At 51.0% G+C, this 21,885-nt stretch overlaps 3 protein-coding genes across 14 annotated transcripts in view; 2 read left to right on the top strand and 1 right to left on the bottom strand.

Moving 5' to 3' along the window:
• The window catches only part of LOC102084310 (discoidin domain-containing receptor 2), a 57,495-nt gene extending 53,291 nt beyond the window's left edge, over positions 1 to 4,204 (top strand). For 8 of the 12 annotated variants that reach the window (XM_065036035.1, XM_065036038.1, XM_065036036.1 and 5 more), the window contains 2 exons: positions 327 to 476; positions 1,789 to 4,204. In XM_065036035.1, coding sequence (XP_064892107.1) covers positions 327 to 476; positions 1,789 to 1,929 — 291 coding nt within the window. In that variant the 3' untranslated portion in view covers positions 1,930 to 4,204. Of the gene's footprint in view, positions 1 to 326; positions 477 to 1,415; positions 1,454 to 1,788 lie in introns of all 12 variants that reach the window. The other 4 variants (XM_065036042.1, XM_065036043.1, XM_065036041.1 and 1 more) reach the window with 1 other exon arrangement.
• A 1,256-nt stretch (positions 4,205 to 5,460) lies between these two features.
• CIMIP2A (ciliary microtubule inner protein 2A) lies at positions 5,461 to 19,208 on the top strand. Its single transcript, XM_005511570.3, has 7 exons — positions 5,461 to 5,783; positions 9,488 to 9,681; positions 12,313 to 12,617; positions 13,866 to 13,968; positions 14,541 to 14,635; positions 16,741 to 16,858; positions 18,659 to 19,208. Exons 1-7 carry the CDS (start codon positions 5,728 to 5,730, stop codon positions 18,745 to 18,747), a joined length of 960 nt encoding a protein of 319 aa, XP_005511627.2. The 5' UTR covers positions 5,461 to 5,727; the 3' UTR covers positions 18,748 to 19,208.
• TUBB4B (tubulin beta 4B class IVb) lies at positions 18,738 to 21,494 on the bottom strand. The gene is made up of 4 exons (XM_065036063.1): positions 20,782 to 21,494; positions 20,580 to 20,688; positions 20,396 to 20,506; positions 18,738 to 19,945 (listed from the first exon to the last, which is right to left on the bottom strand). Exons 1-4 carry the CDS (start codon positions 20,836 to 20,838, stop codon positions 18,885 to 18,887), a joined length of 1,338 nt encoding a protein of 445 aa, XP_064892135.1. The 5' UTR covers positions 20,839 to 21,494; the 3' UTR covers positions 18,738 to 18,884.
• Positions 21,495 to 21,885: the final 391 nt, after the last annotated feature.

Genomic DNA, 21,885 nt, shown 5'->3' with positions numbered 1-21,885 from the left:
GCTGGGTTTTGGGTGGAGGTAGGCAGCCGCTACCACCCCTGCCACAGCCCGTTTTCCTATGGCTGCAGACAAATAACAGGCTTCTCAGGAGAAACAGAAATCGCTGGTTTTCTCTGAAACATGCTCCTTGTTTCCAGAGCTTTGCCACAGTGAAGGCTGCCCCTTCTTAGAGCTGTCCCTTGGGTCCCACAGAGGTGCTGCTCCTGCTCCACAGTGCAGCAGTGTCCTACCTTGGTCTCTTTCTCTGTGTCACCAGCTCTGCTGTCTCTTTTGGAACGTGTTTTCCCAGGTTGCGCTGTGGCTTCCAACATCCCTTCTGTTCACAGGGCAAGTTCACCACAGCCAGCGACGTCTGGGCGTTTGGGGTCACCCTGTGGGAGATGTTCATCCTGTGTAAGGAGCAGCCCTACAGCCTCCTCTCTGATGAGCAGGTCATCGAGAACACCGGAGAGTTCTTCCGCAGCCAGGGCCGGCAGGTAAGAGCAAACGTGGCCGCTCCTCCTGTCGCTGACCTGCTCACGTCCCAGGGTCTCCACAGGACCGTTCCGCTGGCCATGAGCCATCTGCAGAATCCTCTGCTTCTGTTACTTGTATTTTCCAGTGATTCCTGCCTCTTCTCCTTCCTCCAGGCTCATTCACTCCTTTCCTCTCTTGGAGTCCCACTGGAAGAGCCCTTTGGCCCTGCCCAGTGCTTCTTCCCTATGAGCTGCTTCTGTTTGACCTGCCCTTGATGCGCTGTCCTCCTTAGCTTTTCTGGGCTCTCCTACACCATCCCTTTGCTCTTTTGCTTTGTCAGATCTCTCTCCCACTGAAAGGCGAGGAAGCACTTACTGGGGTGGGGAGGGAGGAGTTGTTAGCGCCCAGGGATTAAATTCCCCCTGTATTATCTCCACATAGGCTGAGAATCCTTTGGCCATCTCTAGTTGCTGAAGGGCTTTTCTGTCACTGTCCTCTCTTACTGACTCCCCACCAGGACAGTGACTCCCCTGCTGGTACCTTCAATATGCTCCAGTAGACACCAGTGATGATGCTGGTGTGTTATGGTGTGAACTGTGGGGTTGTCATATGCGGGGACAGGAGCTGGACTCGATCCTTGTGGGTCCCCTCCAACACAGGACACTCTGTGATTCCAAGTTAAATAGAGCAGGACAATCCAGCCCCTCAGTTCTGAGCATCACTGTGCCCCAAAAAGTGCAATGACAATTGTTTGTTCTCCCAAAATTCACCTTTTAGCATCAAACAAGATAAAGGATTAAGGGGAATAAAATAATGGGAGGCTTTATTTAGTGTCTCCTGCATACTAATGTGGAGACCCTAAAAGATGTGTATTGAAATGAGAGGGAAAAAGAAAAATACTGCCAAGCTGTGCTTTAGATTAAGCTCTAAAAGGTGTTTTTTCTGTTTCTGCTAACAAGCCGTCGCGATGCTTACAAAGCCTCATGGGTTGTCTGCGGTGAGTGAAAGTATTTGGATTTTATTGTGGTAAATTTGGTTTGTGTTTTGCTGTCACTTGAAAGACGGATCTCTGAGGCATTCATGTTTCCTGGGGGACAAAGGACTGTTTTGTGACCAGCTCATCAAACAAGTTGGCAAAGCATCCACAGTGCCATTGGAGATGGTGTCAGAGCTCCATCCAGACTTCACTGCCAGATTCACGCTTAATGGATCTCAAACACTGCATGATGGCTGCCTTGTAAACCCGGAATGGAGCTGTTGGTGTTAATTTACTAAAGGTTCCGTCCTCAGGTGAAAAACCCACTGAAATAGCTGTGTTTTTCTTCCTTTCAGATCTATCTCTCCCAGACTCCTCTGTGTCCTAACCCTGTGTTTGACCTGATGCTGAAATGCTGGAGCAGGGATATCAAAGATCGTCCCACTTTTGACATGATTCACCACTTCCTGCTGGAACAAATGGAATCAAACATTTGACTCCAGTGAAAAAAAGAGATGAACTGTTGAGAACAGAGTGACTTTGGTGTGTCCTTGCCTGTACCTCACGGGAAGACGGTCGGGCCACCTTGCTCTCCTCCCTTGACTGTTCCGTATTTAAGTTGAGACGTCCATGGCAGCTGCTCGTTCTATTGGCCATGGTCTGACACGCAGGACCAGAGGATCTCATTTGGTTGAAAAATCATCTCCTCTTCTGAATCATTTCCTGGGAATACTGTGAGAGGGGTTTTAGTAGATACCCACACACCTTTGGGCGAAATGAATAAGTAAAACTTTCCGAGGGACTCGGAGCTCTCTCCGGGGTGGAACAGAAGACACCATCGGTGAGAGCGCTACCACTCACAAACAGATGTCTAGAAGTAGAGACTTCAGTCTTCTAAAACTATTCCATTAAGTCAAATGGAAGTCTTGTGCACATTAGCGAGTGTTTCTGTACGCTCTTGCTACAGATGATATGTATAGTGAGCGACTAGAGACGCGTAGAGCTAGAGAGCGGTTTAACGGACTTGAGGACTGACGGAGCTGGATTTAGCAACCCTTTGGAAGTGACGCTACCAGGGTCTACAGAGGATGCTGATACACGAGTCCAAGATCATGTTCTTTTTTCCTGTGGTTGTTAAGCACTGCTTTTGTTCTATATGTGCATTTTCCCCACACTGGATTTTTTTTTTCTAGAAAAAGATATTTTGAGAATGAATGTTAAAGGCCATAGGAAGGTCGCTGAGGTAGAAGATCTTCTTTTGACCTACAAATTAAGGCTAGGGTAGGGAGTTTGTATTGAAAAGTAGCTGATACTGTACTACTGTCACTATGTAGATTTATTAGCCTAATGAACTTGTAGCCACAATGGACTGATGTGCAATTAATCCTGTATAAGTACCCATTAATATGAGATCTCTAAGTCAGTGCTGTTACACGTGCAGAGGGAACGTAGACGGGGTGAAGCGGAGAGGCCGAGAGCGGAACCCGCTGTGTCACTTGTCGCAGGTCCCGCCAGAGGACAAGCAGCAGTGCGGCTCGTCCCGGGCACACGCGTGTGCGCTCACGCTCGGACACGTTTCTCACCCCAGCGGCTCCTCAGGTCTGCAGCGGGGTCGGTGCTGTTGGGCGGGCAGATGCGCTTCGGCCCAGGCTCCTTTTTTGCCGTGATCCAATCTGGCGTCAGGAGGTGGGTCTGACACGTCCCCTTGGGTTGGGTTTGTGGTTTGTTTTTGGATGCTCCCTGCACAACACAAGACAATTCACTCATTGAGCTTGGGGTTGGGTTTTGTTTGTCGTGTCACAAACGGCTCATTCTCTGGAGGGTTTTAGAGGGCTCTGAAATCCATTTGGAGTGAGTTAGAGAATTCAGCTCGTTTCTACAATAAATCCACTGTGGATTTACCAGGTGCCTGGGGGAATACTCTGCTATTCCCTCTCTAATCATTTAGCAAGATACTTAGGACCAAACCAAATATTTCATAAGCTGGGGGAAGATGAAAGCTCAGCGCTTGCCTTTTTTTGTTAAACAGCATCCAGCATAGCTTATATTTCCAGTAAAGATTATAAAGATAATTTTTATCTTGGCCACAAGCGCAGTGTGAACAGCTGTCTGTGCTGCGAGCTCTGTACGAGGGCACTGCTGAGAGAGGGGATGTTGGAACAGTTTTAATATGAGGATAATTAGGTTGAAAGAAAGAAAACCACCTGATTGTGAATTGGCAGGTGTCAGGATCATGTGGCTGTGTCTGCTCCCCGGACAGAACAAGCTCCATCGTGAAGGTTGCAGCTCGCTCGGCAGCGCCGTGTGCCCAGGTTGTCCCACTGCAGACCCCACGGGGGGTTCCCCCAATCTGTGTTGGTGTCTCCATCTGAGCTGGTCCTCTGAGCCCCCTCTACGTGACAGGGAGCTGGAGGGGCTGAGTCGTCTCCCTGCGAGAGCCACACGGGCTCAGGTGAATCTCACCCCAAATAGGTGTATTTTTCTCCCTAAAGGGGCCGGGGCTGAGCTGCCCTGAGCAGGGAGCTGGTGACAGGGCTCGGTGACAAGCCACCCGTTCCTTGTGTTGCTGGAGTATTTCTATCCTGTCCCAGAAAATGAACCCGAGTCATACACAGCTGTGCGCGTGGTCTGGGGTGTAGAGATACCAGAGCGCTGTAACATCACCGGGATGGGCTTTGTATTTCTGTGTCAGGACGGGCTGTTCCTCCATTGACATGTTGACATGCAAAGTTTCTCTCATATCAATAAATTCTAATGATAACCTTGACGAAAGTGAATTTCTACTCTTTTTTTACCCGCGTGTCTGCGCTGGGGACAGATCTGTTTGGTCTGGTTATTCAGTAGCTCTTTGAATCTGTGACCCCCAGGTTTGGAAGGAGCAGCCCGTGGCCATTTAAAGGAGTGAATTTTGAGGGGAGTTTCTGAACATGCTGGGAAAACACTGGTCCAAGGAGGGTGATGGGAGCTGGAACAGCCTGGGATGTTTTTTTGGTGCCGTGAATACAGTGCTGCATTTCAGTAAGCGATTCTTTTTCACGTTCATATTAAAGATCTAAACTGGGAGGGACCTTTGTAGGTCTCTAATCCGATTGTCCACTAAAAACCAAGTGAACTTCAAAAAGCTGTCCAGGGTGCTCTGGGTGTTCCCCAGCTGAGCTTTGAAGGTCTCCAAGAGTGGGGATGCCATGGAGGCTGAGCCTCTCCCATTGGGGAGAATTGTCTCCTTGTGTCCAGCAGAGCTTCCTCGTGCTGTATCTTGTGCTTGTCACCTCTTGGTCCCCCACGCAGCTGATGTGAGCCGTCCTGCACCTCTGACATGAGAGATCGTGCACTTCAGAGCCCCCCCTGCAGACCCAGGCCCCCCTTAGGGCTCAGCTATTTGGGCAAACACACATTCATAAAGGCTGGAAATTCCAGGTCTCCCCAAGATTTCAGGCACCAAGGGCAGGAGTCAAAGCAGCATTTTTATCTCCTTTTGGGTGGAGAACAGACACCTGAAGAGCTGAGAACAACTCTCAAATACTCTGATTTCTGGTTAGTAGCTTTGAAACCTTAAAATGATGGTGCCAGTGATATGTCTGAGCTCTTCGAGGCCACAGAGGGACCTTGGCAGCGAACCAGGCCTGGTGTTGGTATTGTGGCTGGTGGACGCGATGCTGGTGCTGACAGATGTGAGTCTGACTTGGGGACAGACTGACCACAGGGGCCTGTGTCCTGGGCCTCCAGCCACTGCATGCAAAACAACGTGACCATATGGTTTTGGGAATGGGAACAACCTTTATCCTGTGTGAAGCGAGGCAGGGAAGGGTTGTGTCCTCAAACAGCCGGGCAAGGAGGAGCAGGGCGAGGAGGGCTGAGGGTTCCACTGCAGTGTGGTGAGTTCCCAAACCTGTGCTTGGGGGTTCCTGGGCAGAAACCCGTGTCCGTGTGTCTGCACCAGCGCTGGCCGGGCTGTGTGAGCTGCACCAGTGGTGGGGCAGCAGGGCCGGGCTCTCCCCGGTCGCGTGTGTTGGACACGAACCGCAGCGTGAACACATATTTGTGCTGGGGTTGCCTCCGAGGAACATCTGGCGCTGCTGTCCCAATGGCTACGAGCCCTGACAAAAGCTCTAAAATCTCTGTGCTCATCCAGAATTTCCAGGTGGGGGAAGAAAAAGCTGCGCCCGAAAACCTGACGAGCTGCTGCAGCTGGAGCCGCCGCTGGTACCGCCATCGCTCCGGCAGCATCACAGAGGTTTCCCGGGTGACCACACCGCGCTGAGCTCCCTCCTGCCACAACCAGCGCCGGAGCGGCCATGGCAGGGCCCAGGGAAAACCGCTTCTTCCCTCCCAACCCCTACTACATCCCCGGGTGAGTTCTGACATTCATCCGAAACCTCTGTTCGTTTCCAATGCAAATAGCTCTGGTTGGGCTCACGTAGTATTTATGATTCAGGATATTTTTGTTTTCTTGAAGACACTATTAAACATCCCATGTAACAGTGCTCCAAAGGAGACAGGGCTCCAGGATGAGAAGTGCCACCTTGTAACAGGGTGTAATTAAAGACCATGCCATAGCGTGTTGAGGCCAAGTCAACATTGTTGGTTTTTTCCTCCTTTTTTGAATTTGTTTTAAGCTACCAAATGTTACCTGGGCTGCTGTGCAGGGTTTGGTTTCCAGTCATAACTTTTGCATCAAGGATGTTTGAAGATCTCCTTTGAATAAATATTTGCATAGACATGACACGCTCTAGTCAAATGGGTTGGAGCAGAGTCCTGCTGCCAGATCTGAGCTCTTTGAAGGTGCCAGTGGCTCTGGGTGCTGGGGGTCTAGTTGATATGTAGTTAGATTTCTTTTTCTTTCCAAAATTCTCCTCTAAAGGCTTGAAAAGAAGAAACCAAGATCTCATGGGTATTAAGTTATTGGTTAAAAGGTAAGACACATAAGTGGAGAGGTTTAGCAGTGAAGAAGTTGTTTGTGGCATCCCCTGGTGACCTGTGCTGGGACCTGCGACCCAGGACCCGTGTGAACGGGCTGGAAATCCAGCTGCTGTTGGTACAAAATCACTGGGATGAGTCCGGTGACTCCGAAGGGCGTCAGGACGGTGTCCCAGGGGCTGGTGCTGGCCCAGGCTGCACACCCAGCACCGAGAAAACCCGCACGGCCGCGGGTGCCGCTCGGGCACGGGCAGGAGGGAGGCAGGTCCCAAGCTGTGGGTAAAGGCTGGAGCGTGTTCCCTTCCTTAACGATGCTCCTGCAGTGGCGACCACCTCAGTCCCTCCCATTAATGCAATGTAAAGGATTTTTCCATTACTGATCTCTGTATCTTCCAAACTGTGGTGTCTGGATGATGTGACATGTTACTCCCTGTTGCTGTCACCCTGTCAAAGCCGTTTGCTGACAGCGGCTTGGGAAAGACGAGTAATGACAAGGAGGGAGCTGTGGCTGGGCTTGCACCTCCAAAACCTCAAAACCTTCCCTTGCTCCCTCTTGCCTGCAGACAAACCCCAAAGCAGCAGCTTTGAACCCCAATACTGACCCAGCAGCTGGGGCTGCTCCTCTCCAGGCTGCTGCTAAAGGCATGAGGGGGAACCAAATTCTGCTGCTGCATTTTGTGATGGTAGCGTCAGAGGAAGCCCCTGCGGGTGCTGAGGTGCTTTGCATCTGCTTTGGGTGGCTGAGAGCGAGGAAGCGCTGCCTGGAGGGCGTCACTGGAGCCCAGGCTCTGCGTCCCAGTGGGTGCCCCGAGGAGGAGGAAGATACCATGTCACAGCATCTCATGTGTCCCATATCTGGCCGTGCTGGTGAACCCGTGAAAATGAGGGAATCAAAGTGGGTTGTTGTCACTCGGGTTGGGCAATGGTCCTGGCCAGGGCTTTGAAAATGCCACCAGAGTGCTCAAGAGCTTTGGGAAACTAAATCCAGCGTGTGGGGTGGTTTGGGAAGGACCTGGTGTGCGGAGAAGGGGTAATTCCCTGCCAGCCCCGTCCTGGCTTGGGAAGGGCACAGAGCCCAGCAAGGACGGGCCCAGGGCCAAGGCTTTCCCTGGCGATCAGGGAGGCTGAGCAGGTTTGGTGACGTGGGCTGGGGAGTGGCGATGGAGATGTGGCTGAGTAAGGGAAAAGTGAAATGGGGCTGAGCCTTGGGAAAGCAGGTTCCTCACTGCTCGCCAGCGAGGTTTGAGATCAGCAGCTGCAGTGGCCCAGGGTGAGCTACAGAAACAGGGGATCTCCCTGGTTTCTTAATCAAAATACCGAGCAGGTGATGACCAAACAACCCAACTGAGACTGGTCTCTTCACCGCTTGTAATTCACTGTGACAGATCCCTGTGCCATAAACCCAGACTGACCAGCCCGAGCTCCTTGGATTGCCTTGCTTTTAATTGCTTACAAATTGAATCCGTTCTCAGCCCTACCATTATTTTGTTCATGATCAAAATCCCTCTGGCCATCCTGTAATTATTCGGGCTATGTCGTTTGTGCTTTTGCTTAGCTTTATTATCCTGGCGTAGCTTCCCCGTGTTGCAAGACTCATTGAGAACCCACGGGGATGAGCCACCGAGCTCCTCCGGCAGCTGCTGCTGAGAGATCCCGCATGCAAAGTGGGAAAACCTGCCAAGTGTAAATGCACTGCTCTGCTCACTGTTGTTTAAAGCATTTGGAAGGGAAAGTACTTACTCATCATCTTATGATCCTCATGCATCATCCACCTCTGTCCCCAGACACACAGTGGGATCATTGATTGAATATTTCTGTCCGTACGTTGTAACTGGCAGCTCTACCTTCTTTCTTCGGTGGTAGAATAACATCATCTTTGATACTGGGAATAGCTGAAGTTTCTGATCTGTACTAGTGGATTTGGGAGCAGAGCTGGAGCTCCAGCACCCGCCGTACCCTGAGCCACTGCATTCAAACTGTGTGTCCCATGTCACGGGGAGTGGAGAAGCAGCGCGTGGCTGCACAAAGGTCCCGAAAAATCAAGTGATGTTTGTTACTGGGGCTGCGCAGCTGCTGGGTGGGTTGGTGAGCCTGTTCCCCTCCTCGCTATGAGGTTCAGAGCAAGGAGCTTTGGGGAGGGCATGAGCAAGTGACTGTTTGGATTTGTGAGTTTCAATATTGACCTGGGAAATTCTCAGTAACTCACAGAATCACAGAATCCCAGAATGTCAGGGGTTGAAGGGCCCTGGAAAGCTCATCCAGTGCAATCCCCCCATGGAGCAGGAACACCCAGATGAGGTTACACAGGAAGGTGTCCAGGCGGGTTGGAATGTCTGCACAGAAGGAGACTCCACAACCTCCCTGGGCAGCCTGGGCCAGGCTCTGCCACCCTCACCGGGAACAAGTTGCTTCTCACGATGAAGTGAAACCTCCTGTGTTCCAGTTTGCACCCATTGCCAATTGTCCTGTCACTGGTTGTCACCAGAAGAGCCTGGCTCCATCCTCCTGACACTCCCCCTTTCCATATTGATCCCCAGGAATGAGTCCCCCCTCAGTCTCCTCTTGTCCGGCTCCAGAGCCCCAGCTCCCTCAGCCTTTCCTCACACGGGAGATGCTCCACTCCCTTCAGCATCAACTCACTGTGGTTTAGAACAGAGAGACTGCAAAATTTGAAACGGAGGCATGTTTAACTGGAAATGCTATTGTAACGGGGGTCTGCCGAGGTCAGCGCTGTCAGAGTGATCACAGCCCACCCTGTGCTCTCACCACCAGTTTTCCCATCCGCAGGTGCTGCTTCGGCCGCACTCCCTGACCTCACCCCTTGTTCCTTCATGAGCCAAAGCACAAGTGTGTACTTACACATCTGTAAATCCATGAGCGTGTTCATGCTGACATGTCAAAACAGGCATGTGCAAACAAGGACACCCCCCTGGCTCCACGTGTAACCACACGCGTCTTCCTGCTGCTCCCCCCGTGCTGCTGCTCCAGTGGCACAAACTCCTTCACGCTCACAGGGACAAACACCTTCCCCAAGCCCATGTACTGCTACCCCATGGCCTTCCCACTGTGCAAAAGCTCTGAAGCAGGTTGTCCTACCAGTGCCACCTCGGTGACGCTCCTCTTTGGTTTCCTCCTCAGCTATGACGGCTTCATCCCTCAGTACAACTACCAGTTTGGAGAGACCTTTGGCAAAACCACCCACCGTCTGCTGACGGACCCCACTGTTGCGAAGAGCCCTCGGCCCTTGCTGGCACCGCTGCACAAGCCCAAGTTCATCGAGGACTTCAGCGGGACCACGCACGGTGACCAGGGGTATCTCCCGGGGCGTCCAGGTGAGCAGACTTGTCCCTTTGCCAGAACGGGCTCTGCTGATGAGCACAGGGTTAATTATGAGCAGCAGGGGCTGTTCCCATCCTTGATAGGCTCTGGGGTGAAATGGGGTATTTTCCATGGAGAGATCATAGTGTTGAGGTAGGAAGATGGGCACCCGGTGTGGGGCTGGAGCACTTGGCCTCAGTTGATGAGCACAGGGCATCTCACACTGATGTCTGGTGGAGCGGGACAGGGAATTTTAGTTCCCATGTTATTATCAGTTAGATGAAGATAGATAGATAGATAGATGATTTTATGGCATATTATGAACTCACTCCCCAGTTCTTCCTTATTCCTGTCATGGTTTAACCACAGCTGGCAACTAAGCACCACACAGCCACTCATTCACTCCTGACGAGAGGAGAGAATCAGAAGGGTAAAAGTGAGAAAACTTGTGGGTTGAGATAAAACCAATTTAATAATTACAATATAATACTAATAAATTGTAATGCAAAGGAAAATAACAAAAAGAGAGAAATAAAACCCAAGGAAGACAAGTGATGTGAATGGAGACAATTGCTCACCACCAAGCAACTGATGCCCAGCCAGTCCCTCCGCAGTGGCTTCCACACACCGACCTCCTCCTCGGTTTTATTGCCGAGTACGATGCTGTGTGGTGTGGAATGTCCCTTTGTTCAGTTGGGCTCCGCTGTCCCCTCTGTGTCCCCTCCCAAATTCATGTGCACCCCCAACCTGCTGGCTGGTGGGTCTGTGTGAGGAGCACAAAGCCCTTAACTCTGCAGGTGCTGCTCACCAGTAACCAGAACAGTTCACACTGGGGATTTTTGCTGTGTAGTTTATTGCAAACCTTTGGCCTTTCTGTCCATCCCAGCTCTGTTCTCAAGAATCCAGCTCTCCACCGCACACGTGGTGTTGACAGCTTTCATTCCACGGACACTTACATTTGCATTTCCTTGGAATCAAGTGTGGTTTGGATGGACCCAACCAACCGGTTGACCTAGTTGCTCTCATTATCCCGTCCTCATTCTTGTTCTCTTCTCAACAACCTTTACGTCACCTGCCAGTGTTTGCAGCTGGGAGCTCACGTTTGCTCCTCCTTGGTGAGATACCCAAGAACATGGGCCGTGCTGGTAACTCTTCATCAGCAGCCCCTGCAGCCGAGCTGTTGGTGGGCAAACCCTGGAACGCTTCATTGCAAATGGTGAACATGGGCTAAAACCATGGAGATATTTACTCAAACACACGGTGCCCTCCTGGCTTTTAATTTAGTGTCTGACTGTGCAAGCTTTTGGAATCAATAAGTTTGCAAAACTCAGGGTCATAAAAAAGAGCTCATATGGATTTCTCAAGTACAGAAGAACTACATTTTTCCTTTGGCTTGCAGGATAAAAAGAGTAGATGCAATATTTTCATTAATGATAAAGGAAATATTTAGTACAAAGCGGCTTTAAAATTTGCACGCTGGATTGAAAAATCATTTTTATTAAGTTATTTGTCTTTATCAACTGCTGTTCAGGTTAGCAAGAGAATAATACAGTTAAATACAGTGTTAGGGAATAGACTGCCTTAGCTTATTGAATATATATACTTATTGAACATTATATTAAAATATATAGAGTTACCAAATATATATGATGTAAGTCATATTTATAAGTAAATTATAATTACTTTGTAATTATTATATATATAAAGTATATATACTTTATAATACAATTACAAGCAGATTGTAAACCCAAATGCCCATCGAAGTCTTACACCCTTCTGAGAAGGGTTCGATTTCCCTCCGCACTGTTTGGGCCAGGACAGGTAGTTGTTCCAGGCCTTTCCGCGACAGGAATGTCCGTGAAACGCGAGGAGGTCGGGGAAGGCGGTAACGACCAGAGGGCTGAAAAAGAAATGACCTATGAGAACAAAAATGGAAGGAATTTGGTTTGTTTAAAAGGGACAAGACTGACATAGTAACGGTTTTCCAATACGGAAAAGATCGTTGCGTGGTGTAAGATTGTTCTCCGCAAGCACCGGGGAGGAACCGGCTTTGTTCCTGCATTACACTGGGGATGTGGGGGTGTCAGGGGGGCCGGGGCAGCCGTGGGACCCACGTCACAGGGTGTTTTTAAGGGACAGTCAAATAGAAGTTGCCAAGCGTGGCTGTCCCTGCGGAGTCTCAAGCTGCGGGGCTGTCCCTAGTTCGGAGGAGATATTTAGCACTCGCTGGCCATGAGGTATTTTTGTCTCAGCCGGTGTCACAGCAAACCTTTTCCTCAATGAGCAGCAACAAAGCCAGAGCAAGAATTCCTTGGTGGACATGGGAGGGTCTGTGTTCGGGTTGTGCTGATGCAACCGCGTGGAGAAAAGGATATGTGGTTGGTTTGTTTTCCCTTAATCTTTATAGCTTGGCTGATGCTATTTTACAGTTCAGGTATCACTTAAATTTTAAGTTATTGAACCTATCTTTGTGCAGTTTTTCTGTGCAGGCTGGTTTGTTGGACGGGGCTGATGGCGCTTGCACCCCATGGGATGTCATTGACCCCCAAGCTCCTTTTCTTCACTCCAGGGGCACATGTGGGGGCCAAGGTCAAGCGTGATGGGAATCCCTCATCCTTCCTCTTAACTCAGTGTCTGTCCCACAGGGTACTTTCCCTATGAGAAAGCTGGGGCTGCAACAAGCTTTCCCGAACCAGTCCTTGGGCCAAAACCTCTTCCAGTGCCGGTAGACGACGACCTGACAATGACAAGCATGGATCCCATGTCCCGTCACTACCCCGGCGAGTACGTCCTGAGGGCACGGATGCCACACGGGTACCCACGGAAGATTTCGTGCCATCCCGCCACTGAGAGACGAGAGTGGAAATTGCCTGAGCTAATCCCAGCCGTCAGGCAGGAAAAAATGCACAATATCAGCCAGCTGAGCGGCGCCTTGGTGGGAAGCAAACCGGTAAGTGGTTTTGGGTGGAAAACGTGTGTTAGTGGAAGCTGCTGTGGAGAGATGGGGTTTGGGGACTGGTGGGCTTGGGAGGGATCTCCTTGGTCTGTGGGTGTGAAGAGGGAACCTCATACGGGCAAGGATGGAAAAGTTTAGAGTGTTGTGCAGAGAAACATCAAATACACAAACGTTTCTAGCAGTGGCAAATCTACCGCATCTTCAGAAATTGTTGTAACCTTTAATCACTTGTAATCTTTAATTACTTTTCTGAAGCAAAAAGATTTCTCATTTGGTTGAGTTTCAGCTCCAAATCCCAGATGTTAGATTTCATGTTGTGCTGTGCAGTCAGGGTTGTGTTTCCTTGGCTGAGCAGGGAGCTCTGCCTTTCTCCTCTTCCTCCTCCTCCCGAAAAGAGAACACTCCCGGCGCCTTTAGTTATGTTCTGGGTTTCTGACCCCTCAGCCGCTCCCACTGCTCACCTGAATTTCCCACTGTCATTGTCCATGCCTGAAACACGAGGGTTTGGGTTTCCCTGCGGAGCCGGGTGCTGTTTTGCTCAGCACCAGCGTGTTTGAGCCCGTTGCTGCCCCTGGAGCCCAAGGCAGCGTCTGTCACGTCGCAGCGGCTGGGGCTCTGCAAATCCCCTGAAGGCAGAGATTAGAGATTTGACGCATGGAGTCAAAAGCTGGCTGGGATATAAATCCCCAAGAAGGGGCATTGCTGCTCCTTGCTCTGAGAAACAGATCTCCAAAGGAGCTCAGCGCCCAGAGCTCCCCTTGTTCTCCCTGGGGATTTTTGCAGAATCTCGGCATACAAGGAGGTTGTCTAATAATATGACTTTACCAGAAATTCTTGAAGTAGATCTTAGTGCAAATCCAGGAAGAAATGGAAATGGCAGTTGCCATTCAGAGTTTCTGGCAGTGATTTAAGTAATGAATTGAGCGGAAAGAGATGAACTGAAAGGAATGTCCTCTAGTGGCACCAGGGAGGGTTCAGATTGGATATAAGGAAAAATTTGTCCCCAGAAAGGGCTGTAAAGCCCTGGAACAGGCTGCCCAGGGTAGTGGTGGAGTCACCATCCCTGGAGGTGCTTAAAAGATTTATAGATGAGGTTCTTAGGGACATGGTTTGGTGCTAGAGTTGGGTTATGGTTGGACTCAATGATCTTAAGGGTCTCTTCCAACCAACATGACTCTGTGATTCTGTGAAGGAGGAATTGGGTTCTACTGGTGTTTATTTAATTTCTGCTTTTATTTTGAGCCTGTACAAATGGAAGGAGAGGCTGAGACTGCGGACGCGCAGCGAGCTTATCGGTTACCAAGACTGGATGTACCACGTGTGATCCAACAGAAAGTCATTCCAGGTAAAACAGAGGGAGGTCGCTCCCCATGTGAGTCCTGCTCAGAAGAGATCGTGTCACCCTCCTCCCGCCGGGGACATCTCAGAGACATCGGCTGGTTGTTCCAGCTCGTTTGATCACTTTGGGATGGAAAATGCTGCTGCTTCTTCCCATGCACGGGTGTTTCTTTGGGATGGGTTTTAGACTTTATATAGTTTATCATACTTAGTGAAAGTTTGGTGGATGGGCAGAGCAAATGGGAAAGAAACGGACACCTGGTTGTTTAGTCCCTGAAGGCGTATTAAACCGGCAGAGAACAGGACAGAGCTGTTGGCTTAAAGACTATAAGAAAATCCAGTGTTTCTGCTATACCTCATGGAGATCAAACAGCAGTTCAACCCACTGAGTTTTCCTCGGGAATCATAAAAAAGACTCAGAAAAGATACTTCCCATGTAAGAGTGAGTTTTACAATTTAAATGGATGAGCTTTTCCTTCCTATACTCTGCCAAGATTTTATATTTATCCCAGCCTCTTCCAATTCCAAACTGGTTGGGCCTTATACAATATGTATGTTCTCTCTTGTCTTCATCCAAAGGGTACACTGGGTTCATCCCCCGCTACCTCTGGGTTTATGGCGAGAACTACGTCCAGGCTGTGAAGGAAGCCATGGATGAATTTGACCGATTTCAGGTAAATTATACCCACAAATCTTATTTCAAGAATATAACGATGGTATTGATTCACCTGCACCACCAAAAGCGGTTTAATTTACAGTAGTAGTATTAGAACTGGGGTGATAAGTACAAGCAAAATAAAATGCTATTAGGTAACATGTTGAAAAAATCATGAGCAATTAAATCCTGCAACTTGTTTTCTTGGGACATTAAGGGAGGATAAATGAGTTCTTAAAAGGATTAAGCAAATCTATAGAGGGTTGGTTCATGGCTGGCTGTTAAAAATGTTGCTCTGAGTGCAGAAACTCAGGATGCAACTATCTGCACTTCCTTTACGCAACACATCCTTACCTGGGTGGCCGTGGTGGCTTCCTGGGCTGCTTGGGTGGATATTTCTCCCTTTTAATTGGTTGTGAGGCTTTTTCCTTTACTAACATAATTTGTCTTAAAAGTGTCTAGGTCTTCCTCCTCCTCCTTTTGGGAAGGATGCAGAAATATCCCTACTGAAAAACTGTTTTGTCCCCTTGCTGTAAGATCTGTATAATGCCATATAATCCTCCTACACGGGAAAATGAGGTCCCTCCCCATGTCGTTTGCATTCAAAGCTACGCGTTTCTTCCCGCCGCCAGGATGGAGCGCGATGCCCATGACAGCCGTCTCGCTGGTCCGGTGCGGGCTGATCAGCGCCCTGAGAGCCCGTTACGACATTTGCAGCCCTTTCTGGTCACCGGGATTCACTGCGGTGCCTTCGCCGCAGAGAACCTGGGTCTGATGTAGAGAAAATGCAAGACTGAGGATCCCCAGGTCAGGGAAACTGCGCTGGGAAGAAATGACTCAGCAGCGCTGGCAGCGCGATGCTCCAGCTGGGATGTTTCCCTGTGCCGGCTGCCTTATCCTCCCCTTCTGCCGTTAATAGGAATTGAAATGAAGCAAAAGAAACAAAACCCAGGTGTTCTCAAACCTGTTTGCAAAGCCTCTCTGCCCCTGATTTCTTAAGAAATGTCTGCCATGCAGTACGTGAGCAAGGGAGGTGTTTGTCCATCGCAGGATTCAGCAGAATCCATGCTGGCTGCAGCGCATCAGGAACGGCAGGAATATAAGAACGCTAAGAAAAAATACAACTCACAACACATTTCTATCTAAGATGGCTTCTGACTTGAAGCCACTAATCTTCCGCCCTAAATCTCCGTTGCCGTAGGTTACGTTACTGGGATGTGCCATGGATCGCTGCTTATGGCCGCGTCAGGCTAAATAATGCAATCCTCTCGCTCCAGCGCCACGCTGGAGGGATTGCAGCGGTTTGCTCGGCTCTGTGAACCCCATCCCTTCGCTGCTGAGGAGGGTGACACAGATTTAGGGTCGCCCTGAGGGGTTTTGTTGGGTGCAGAGGTGCAGGGTCCATCCTGCAGCACAGCCCGTACCTGGGGCTGAGCTCAGGGTCAGGGACAGACCCTGGAGGTGATTTACGCTCTCCCTAAGCCTTCCTCTTCCTCCCAGCCTGGGAATTACTGGCTAATCACTGTTGGTGGCACTTGTGGAAAAATAAAACCAGTTAAAGGGGTCACACCAAATCGCAGATGTGCAGAGTCACAGCGCAGGAGCAGACAAGGACAGACCCAACGCCAGCAGATACCGCTGGGTCACAGGGTACCAAATGTAGGAGCACGAGGCGTTCGGGACTTGCAGATGATGCCCAAAGGTGATGGATGCTGTGGAGATCCTGAGGACCACAGCAGGGCCAGGAGCTGCTCGGGGGTCCGAGCTGTCAGGGCGGCTGCAACACCCAGCGAGAGAAGAACTCACCAAGTGGGAAGAGGGAAGCTGCAATGTAGCTCCTAATTAGAAGAAAACAACTGGAAAGATAATTGCTTTACACTGGCTTAGATATTTCCCTTAATGCAGAGTCAAAGCATGTGGAGTCTCCTTCTGTGCAGACATTCCAACCCGCCTGGACACCTTCCTGTGTAACCTCATCTGGGTGTTCCTGCTCCATGGGGGGATTGCACTGGATGAGCTTTCCAGGTCCCTTCAACCCCTCACATTCTGGGATTCTGTGACTTGGGTAACAATAATATGGTTTAAAATGAACTTTACTGAGTTGCTGGTTTGTTTGGTTTCTAGTTTTTGCAGAGAAACCCAGTTTCCAGCTTTGGCAAGAGGTTTCCCCAAACATACTGGCCTAACAACAAGATTTACACCGATGCTGGACTGATACCTTTCTACAGCGGCTTTGTACCAGGTACGTTCGTCAGCTGAGTGAAAATGAAAGTCACTAATTACTGTTATTAAGTAGCGCTCTCATTAGCTGTAGTGACCAGTTACCGAAATGTTCCACGTGGGTGCCAAGGTGCTGGGGTTGTGCCATCCACTGGGTTATTTGCAGGAGAGCCCATTTCCCAGCCCGGGCTGTGCAGAACGTGCCTCTGGTTTCCAGCTGAAGCAGAGGACGATCAGGAACACCCCAATTTCTCGATCAGGAAAGTTATTCTGGTCTAAAAAGCTTAAAGTCCAATAAAAAAGCAAAAGGCAGATGATACAAAGGGGTTGAGAAAGCACAAAAAAGCAGGGAAATGGTGTGTGTTACTCTTTGATCCTTGTTAGATATTGGTGTTGCCTAAAAGAGGGCTGAAAAAAAGTCATTTTGTGTTATGTTAAGGGCTTCTCACGCAGAGCATGAAGGTATCAGGCTAAAATTTCAACGAATCAGCAATTAATATCACTGTCTTTGGGCACAGCAGAGTCAAAAGGCCACAACTCAGTAACACGGGATGGGGAATCATGGAGGTTAACTGGAAAAAAACAAATGCCTTGTACTTAATGTGATAAGAGGAGGAAAATGGTGTCAAAATGTGGCAGACATGAAAGCAGAGAGTGGGAAAACAGCTCTCCTGGCAGCACTAGTAGTTGGAACTGAGATTGTGTCTGAGCTTAGAGGGGAGAAGGCTGAGCCCAGGGAATGCGGCTTTAGCAAGACTTGAAACCAGGTTTGACATGGGGCTGGTCAGCAAGAGTGCGAAGGACAGAAATCAACTGCTAATAGTGTTACCTCACGCTTTAAAAATCTGTTGTCATCATTTCACCTACAAGTGTTCTCTGTAGGTCTGGAACCAGCCGCCTGTTTCTGTAGACAGAGCAGTGTCCCGGCCCCAGGAGCCACCGCAGCCCGTGCAATTTTAACTGCTCCAACTGCTTTGATTCTGGAAGGAGAATCATTTTTAAGACATAAAAAAATCAGCCCCCCAAATCAGTTATAGTCTAGAGCACCAAACAGAGTTTCTTCAGCAGGGAAGCAGCCTGTTATCTCCTGTCCAGCTATTTAGCGTGACAGGTTTGTCACTTAGGTAACACTGAACATATTGTTTCCACAGTAAAAATTTGCTAATACAGGGATTTAACGAGATAAAAGTGTGTTAATTTGGTATGAGGTGTTCAGCTCACTTCCAAAGCAGAGAGGCTGCAGTAACACCTAATTAGTTTAGGTTTTAAATCTCTATATGCTGATTTTAAGGCTGGACACACGGGAGCTCTCTGGTGTCACTTGTCCCCAGCAGCAGGCGCAGCAGCTTGTCACAGCTGTCCCCAGGGCTCCTGTGACAGCCCACAGCTACCTGCTGGGTTTATACTGAGTGGCTGCAGACATCAGCCCACCTTGTCCTCCCCCAGAACACCCACCTGTGTCACTGGCACCTTCCCTGCGCAGGCTGTCAGGGCAACCTACAGCTTAGGGACACCTAAAGCTGAACCTACAGCGCTGCTCAGGTCCCACCCAGCGCAGCCTGTAACAGGAATCCCCAGCCAGGTACCTAAATTTAGACACAGCTTAGAGCTGAATTCCACCCTCTATGTGAAGTGTGTGTGTCATTCCCCCCCCCCCGCCACTACCCTTGATTGTAAAGCCAGTTTCTTCAATTCCCGCAGCCCTGGAGCAAAGATGCCGCCAGTGACAGGATCAACGGGCGTCCACCTCAAGGCAGGGAGAGAAGCCTGGTTGCCTTGGGCGAGCAGCAGGACTCACCAAGTCTGTATTTTTCTTTTCCAGAGCTGCGCAACACCTACGCGCTGACTTTTAATAACAGCACCCGAAAAGCTTACGGAAAGGAAAAAAGGAGACGAGCTGGTGCACTGTGAAAAATGCTTTAATGGTGCCTGTACAGCAGCTGAAGTGACTTTGAAACAGGAAGAGGAACACAAACACAGACAGAAGTTTTGAATGAAAGAGTTCATACAGCTTTAAACAAAATTTACAGGTGGTAACTGCATAGCTTTTACTCTGCCTCGGCCTCTTCCTCCTCCTCAAACTCCCCCTCCTCCTCAGCTGTGGCATCCTGGTACTGCTGGTACTCAGACACCAGGTCGTTCATGTTGCTCTCAGCCTCTGTGAACTCCATCTCGTCCATGCCCTCGCCCGTGTACCAGTGCAGAAAAGCCTTTCGGCGGAACATGGCCGTGAACTGCTCAGAAATGCGTTTGAACAGCTCCTGGATGGCTGTGCTGTTACCAATGAAGGTGGCAGACATTTTCAGGCCACGAGGTGGAATGTCACAGACCGCTGTTTTAACGTTATTAGGAATCCACTCAACAAAATAGCTGCTGTTTTTGTTCTGAACGTTGAGCATTTGCTCATCGACCTCTTTCATTGACATACGGCCCCTAAAAACAGCAGCTACGGTCAGATAGCGGCCGTGACGCGGGTCACACGCTGCCATCATGTTCTTTGCATCGAACATCTGCTGGGTTAGCTCTGGCACGGTTAAAGCACGATACTGCTGGCTCCCGCGGCTTGTGAGCGGGGCAAAACCAGGCATGAAAAAGTGCAAACGGGGGAAGGGAACCATGTTCACTGCCAGCTTCCGCAGGTCAGCGTTGAGCTGGCCTGGGAACCGCAGGCAGGTGGTCACACCGCTCATGGTTGCCGACACTAAATGGTTCAGATCACCGTATGTTGGAGTAGTTAACTTCAGTGTTCTGAAGCATATGTCGTAGAGGGCTTCGTTATCAATACAGTATGTTTCATCTGTGTTTTCCACAAGCTGGTGCACAGAGAGTGTGGCATTGTAGGGCTCTACTACAGTATCTGATACTTTAGGGGAGGGTACAACACTGAAAGTATTCATAATTCGGTCTGGGTACTCTTCACGAATTTTGCTGATGAGCAGGGTACCCATGCCAGAGCCTGTACCACCACCAAGAGAGTGAGTAAGCTGAAAGCCCTGGAGACAATCACAGCTTTCTGCCTCCTTTCTTACAACATCTAACACAGAATCAACTAATTCAGCACCTTCTGTATAATGGCCCTTTGCCCAGTTGTTTCCTGCTCCGCTTTGACCTGGAAGAGAGCCATTGTCGTATTAGATTACGGTCATTGCTTCCTGCTTGCAAGCAAAGCTTAGAAGCATAAGCCTACAGCGAAACCCCACCAACGCTTTCATTTTATCAAGCGCGGAGCTGTGGTTTCACACAAACACCTCTGAAATGGCTCGGAAAATACACAGAAAACATTAATTCATTATTAATGGTACAGCAGCCATTTAATCTCTGCTGGTAGCATGAAGGAGATAATTAGAATCGGAAGAGCAACGACCTCTCAGACCTGCTCTCCCAGCAGCTGCCACCACGCACCATCCCGCACAGCCCCGGTCATTTCACGCCCGTCAAGAAGCGCCGGGATTAGCCCCCCTGGCGGAGCATGTGCGGCGGTGCCCGCAGTGCGGCCCGGCCCTGCCCACCCCACCCCGGCTCCCCGGCGCGTCCCTCCCCCGCTCCCGGCGCCACTCACCGAACACGAAGTTGTCAGGCCTGAAGATCTGGCCGAAGGGCCCGGAGCGCACCGAGTCCATGGTGCCGGGTTCCAAGTCCACCAGGACGGCGCGGGGCACGTATTTGCCACCTGCAAGACAGGGAGGAGCCGTCACTGTGGCGCCGGGGGGCGCGGAGGGGGCGGGCGGCGCGCCGAGCCCTACCTGTGGCCTCGTTGTAGTACACGTTGATGCGCTCCAGCTGCAGGTCGCTGTCGCCGTGGTAGGTACCGGTTGGGTCGATGCCATGTTCGTCGCTGATCACCTCCCAAAACTGCGGCAGAAAATCGCGTCAGGGGCGGCGGGGCCGGGCGCGCCCCCACCGCTCTCATCTCCTCCCCCGCCGCCCCCTGCCCACCGCCCGCACCTTGGCCCCGATCTGGTTTCCGCATTGCCCGGCCTGCAGGTGCACGATCTCCCTCATGATGGCGGCGGCACAGGTCGCTGTCAGCCAACGCCACTCTTCCCCCAACCGACTCTGACTGCGAGAGGCAACGGCCAAGCCTTATATAGCAGCGGAATGCGCGCGCAGCCTTCGTTTCCCCTCCCGGGCTGCCATTCGCAGTATCTATTGGCGACCCATAACGAGGCTCTACAAATGAGGAAATCTGTTTGGTCGGAGCGCTGTCATTCAAACCATTGGCTCCTCTTTGCTCCGCCTACCTGTCAGTTGATTTTACTGTTAGGCAACCGGGGCCCAACGAATGCCCGCCCTACTGGCTCGGGACACTCCCGATTGGCTTAATTGAATGATTGATGTCGAGCGTGATTGGCTGCCGGCCCCAGAGATGAGCTAACGTCATTTGATTGGGTGAAAACAAAGTGTCCTAGTAACCGTCGCAATGACTCCGCAGCGGGCGCTGGGCGGTGGCTCGCGCAGCCGCCTATTCCCGAAGCCGTGTGCGCACTTTGCGCAGCGTAGGCGGCAGCTCCTCCTTACTGCGGGAGAGGGGAGGGGGCCGGTTTCCGGGGAAACCTGACCGGGCCATTTCTCCCGCGGGTTCCCAAGCATCCCCCTGCCTCTCCGCTCCTCCGGGAGGGCCTCTCCTGCAGTCCCCGCCGCCACCCCTTTCCCCCGCCGCCACCCCTTTCCCCCGCCCGCCGTTGGCCCCGGGGCGCTGCAGCGGCACCGTGGGGGGAGGGAGCGCGTCTGCGCATGCGCGGGCTGCGGCGCCTTTCTAGCACTTTCTGGCGCGCAGCCGCCCGAGGCGGCGGGGCCGGGCGGCCGTTGCCGTTGCTATGGAAACCTCGCGGCGCGGCGGGCGGCGGGAAGGGGTCAGGCCGGGCAGGGTCGGCTGTCTTGAGGGACCGATGGTCCAGGGGAGTCATTCAGTGGCAGCTCCTTTGCGGGGGGCCCTGCGCTGCCAGGGGAGTGGTGGTGTGAGGTGGTGTCCATCTTAGGCGAGCCTGTGTGAGGGAGTGTCCCCGAGTGTCTCCTGCGGTGGCCAGAGCAGTGCCTACATGGTGACAC

Source organism: Columba livia, chromosome 19 (assembly GCF_036013475.1).
Source record: "Columba livia isolate bColLiv1 breed racing homer chromosome 19, bColLiv1.pat.W.v2, whole genome shotgun sequence".
Taxonomy (NCBI): domain Eukaryota; kingdom Metazoa; phylum Chordata; class Aves; order Columbiformes; family Columbidae; genus Columba; species Columba livia.
The sequence above is the reverse complement of the archived record's forward strand: the minus strand, read 5'-3'. Positions and strand labels throughout refer to the sequence as shown.

Excerpts from the sequence above, each read along its gene's own strand:
- CIMIP2A (XM_005511570.3), top strand. The coding sequence starts at position 5,728 with ATGGCAGGGCCCAGGGAAAACCGCTTCTTCCCTCCCAACCCCTACTAC. Across the intron at positions 13,969-14,540 it reads CCAACAGAAAGTCATTCCAG|GGTACACTGGGTTCATCCCC; the intron begins GTAAAACAGAGG and ends CTTCATCCAAAG. Across the intron at positions 14,636-16,740 it reads ATGAATTTGACCGATTTCAG|TTTTTGCAGAGAAACCCAGT; the intron begins GTAAATTATACC and ends TTTGGTTTCTAG.
- TUBB4B (XM_065036063.1), bottom strand. The coding sequence starts at position 20,838 with ATGAGGGAGATCGTGCACCTGCAGGCCGGGCAATGCGGAAACCAGATC. Across the intron at positions 20,689-20,781 it reads GAAACCAGATCGGGGCCAAG|TTTTGGGAGGTGATCAGCGA; the intron begins GTGCGGGCGGTG and ends TTTCTGCCGCAG. Across the intron at positions 20,507-20,579 it reads GTACTACAACGAGGCCACAG|GTGGCAAATACGTGCCCCGC; the intron begins GTAGGGCTCGGC and ends CCTGTCTTGCAG.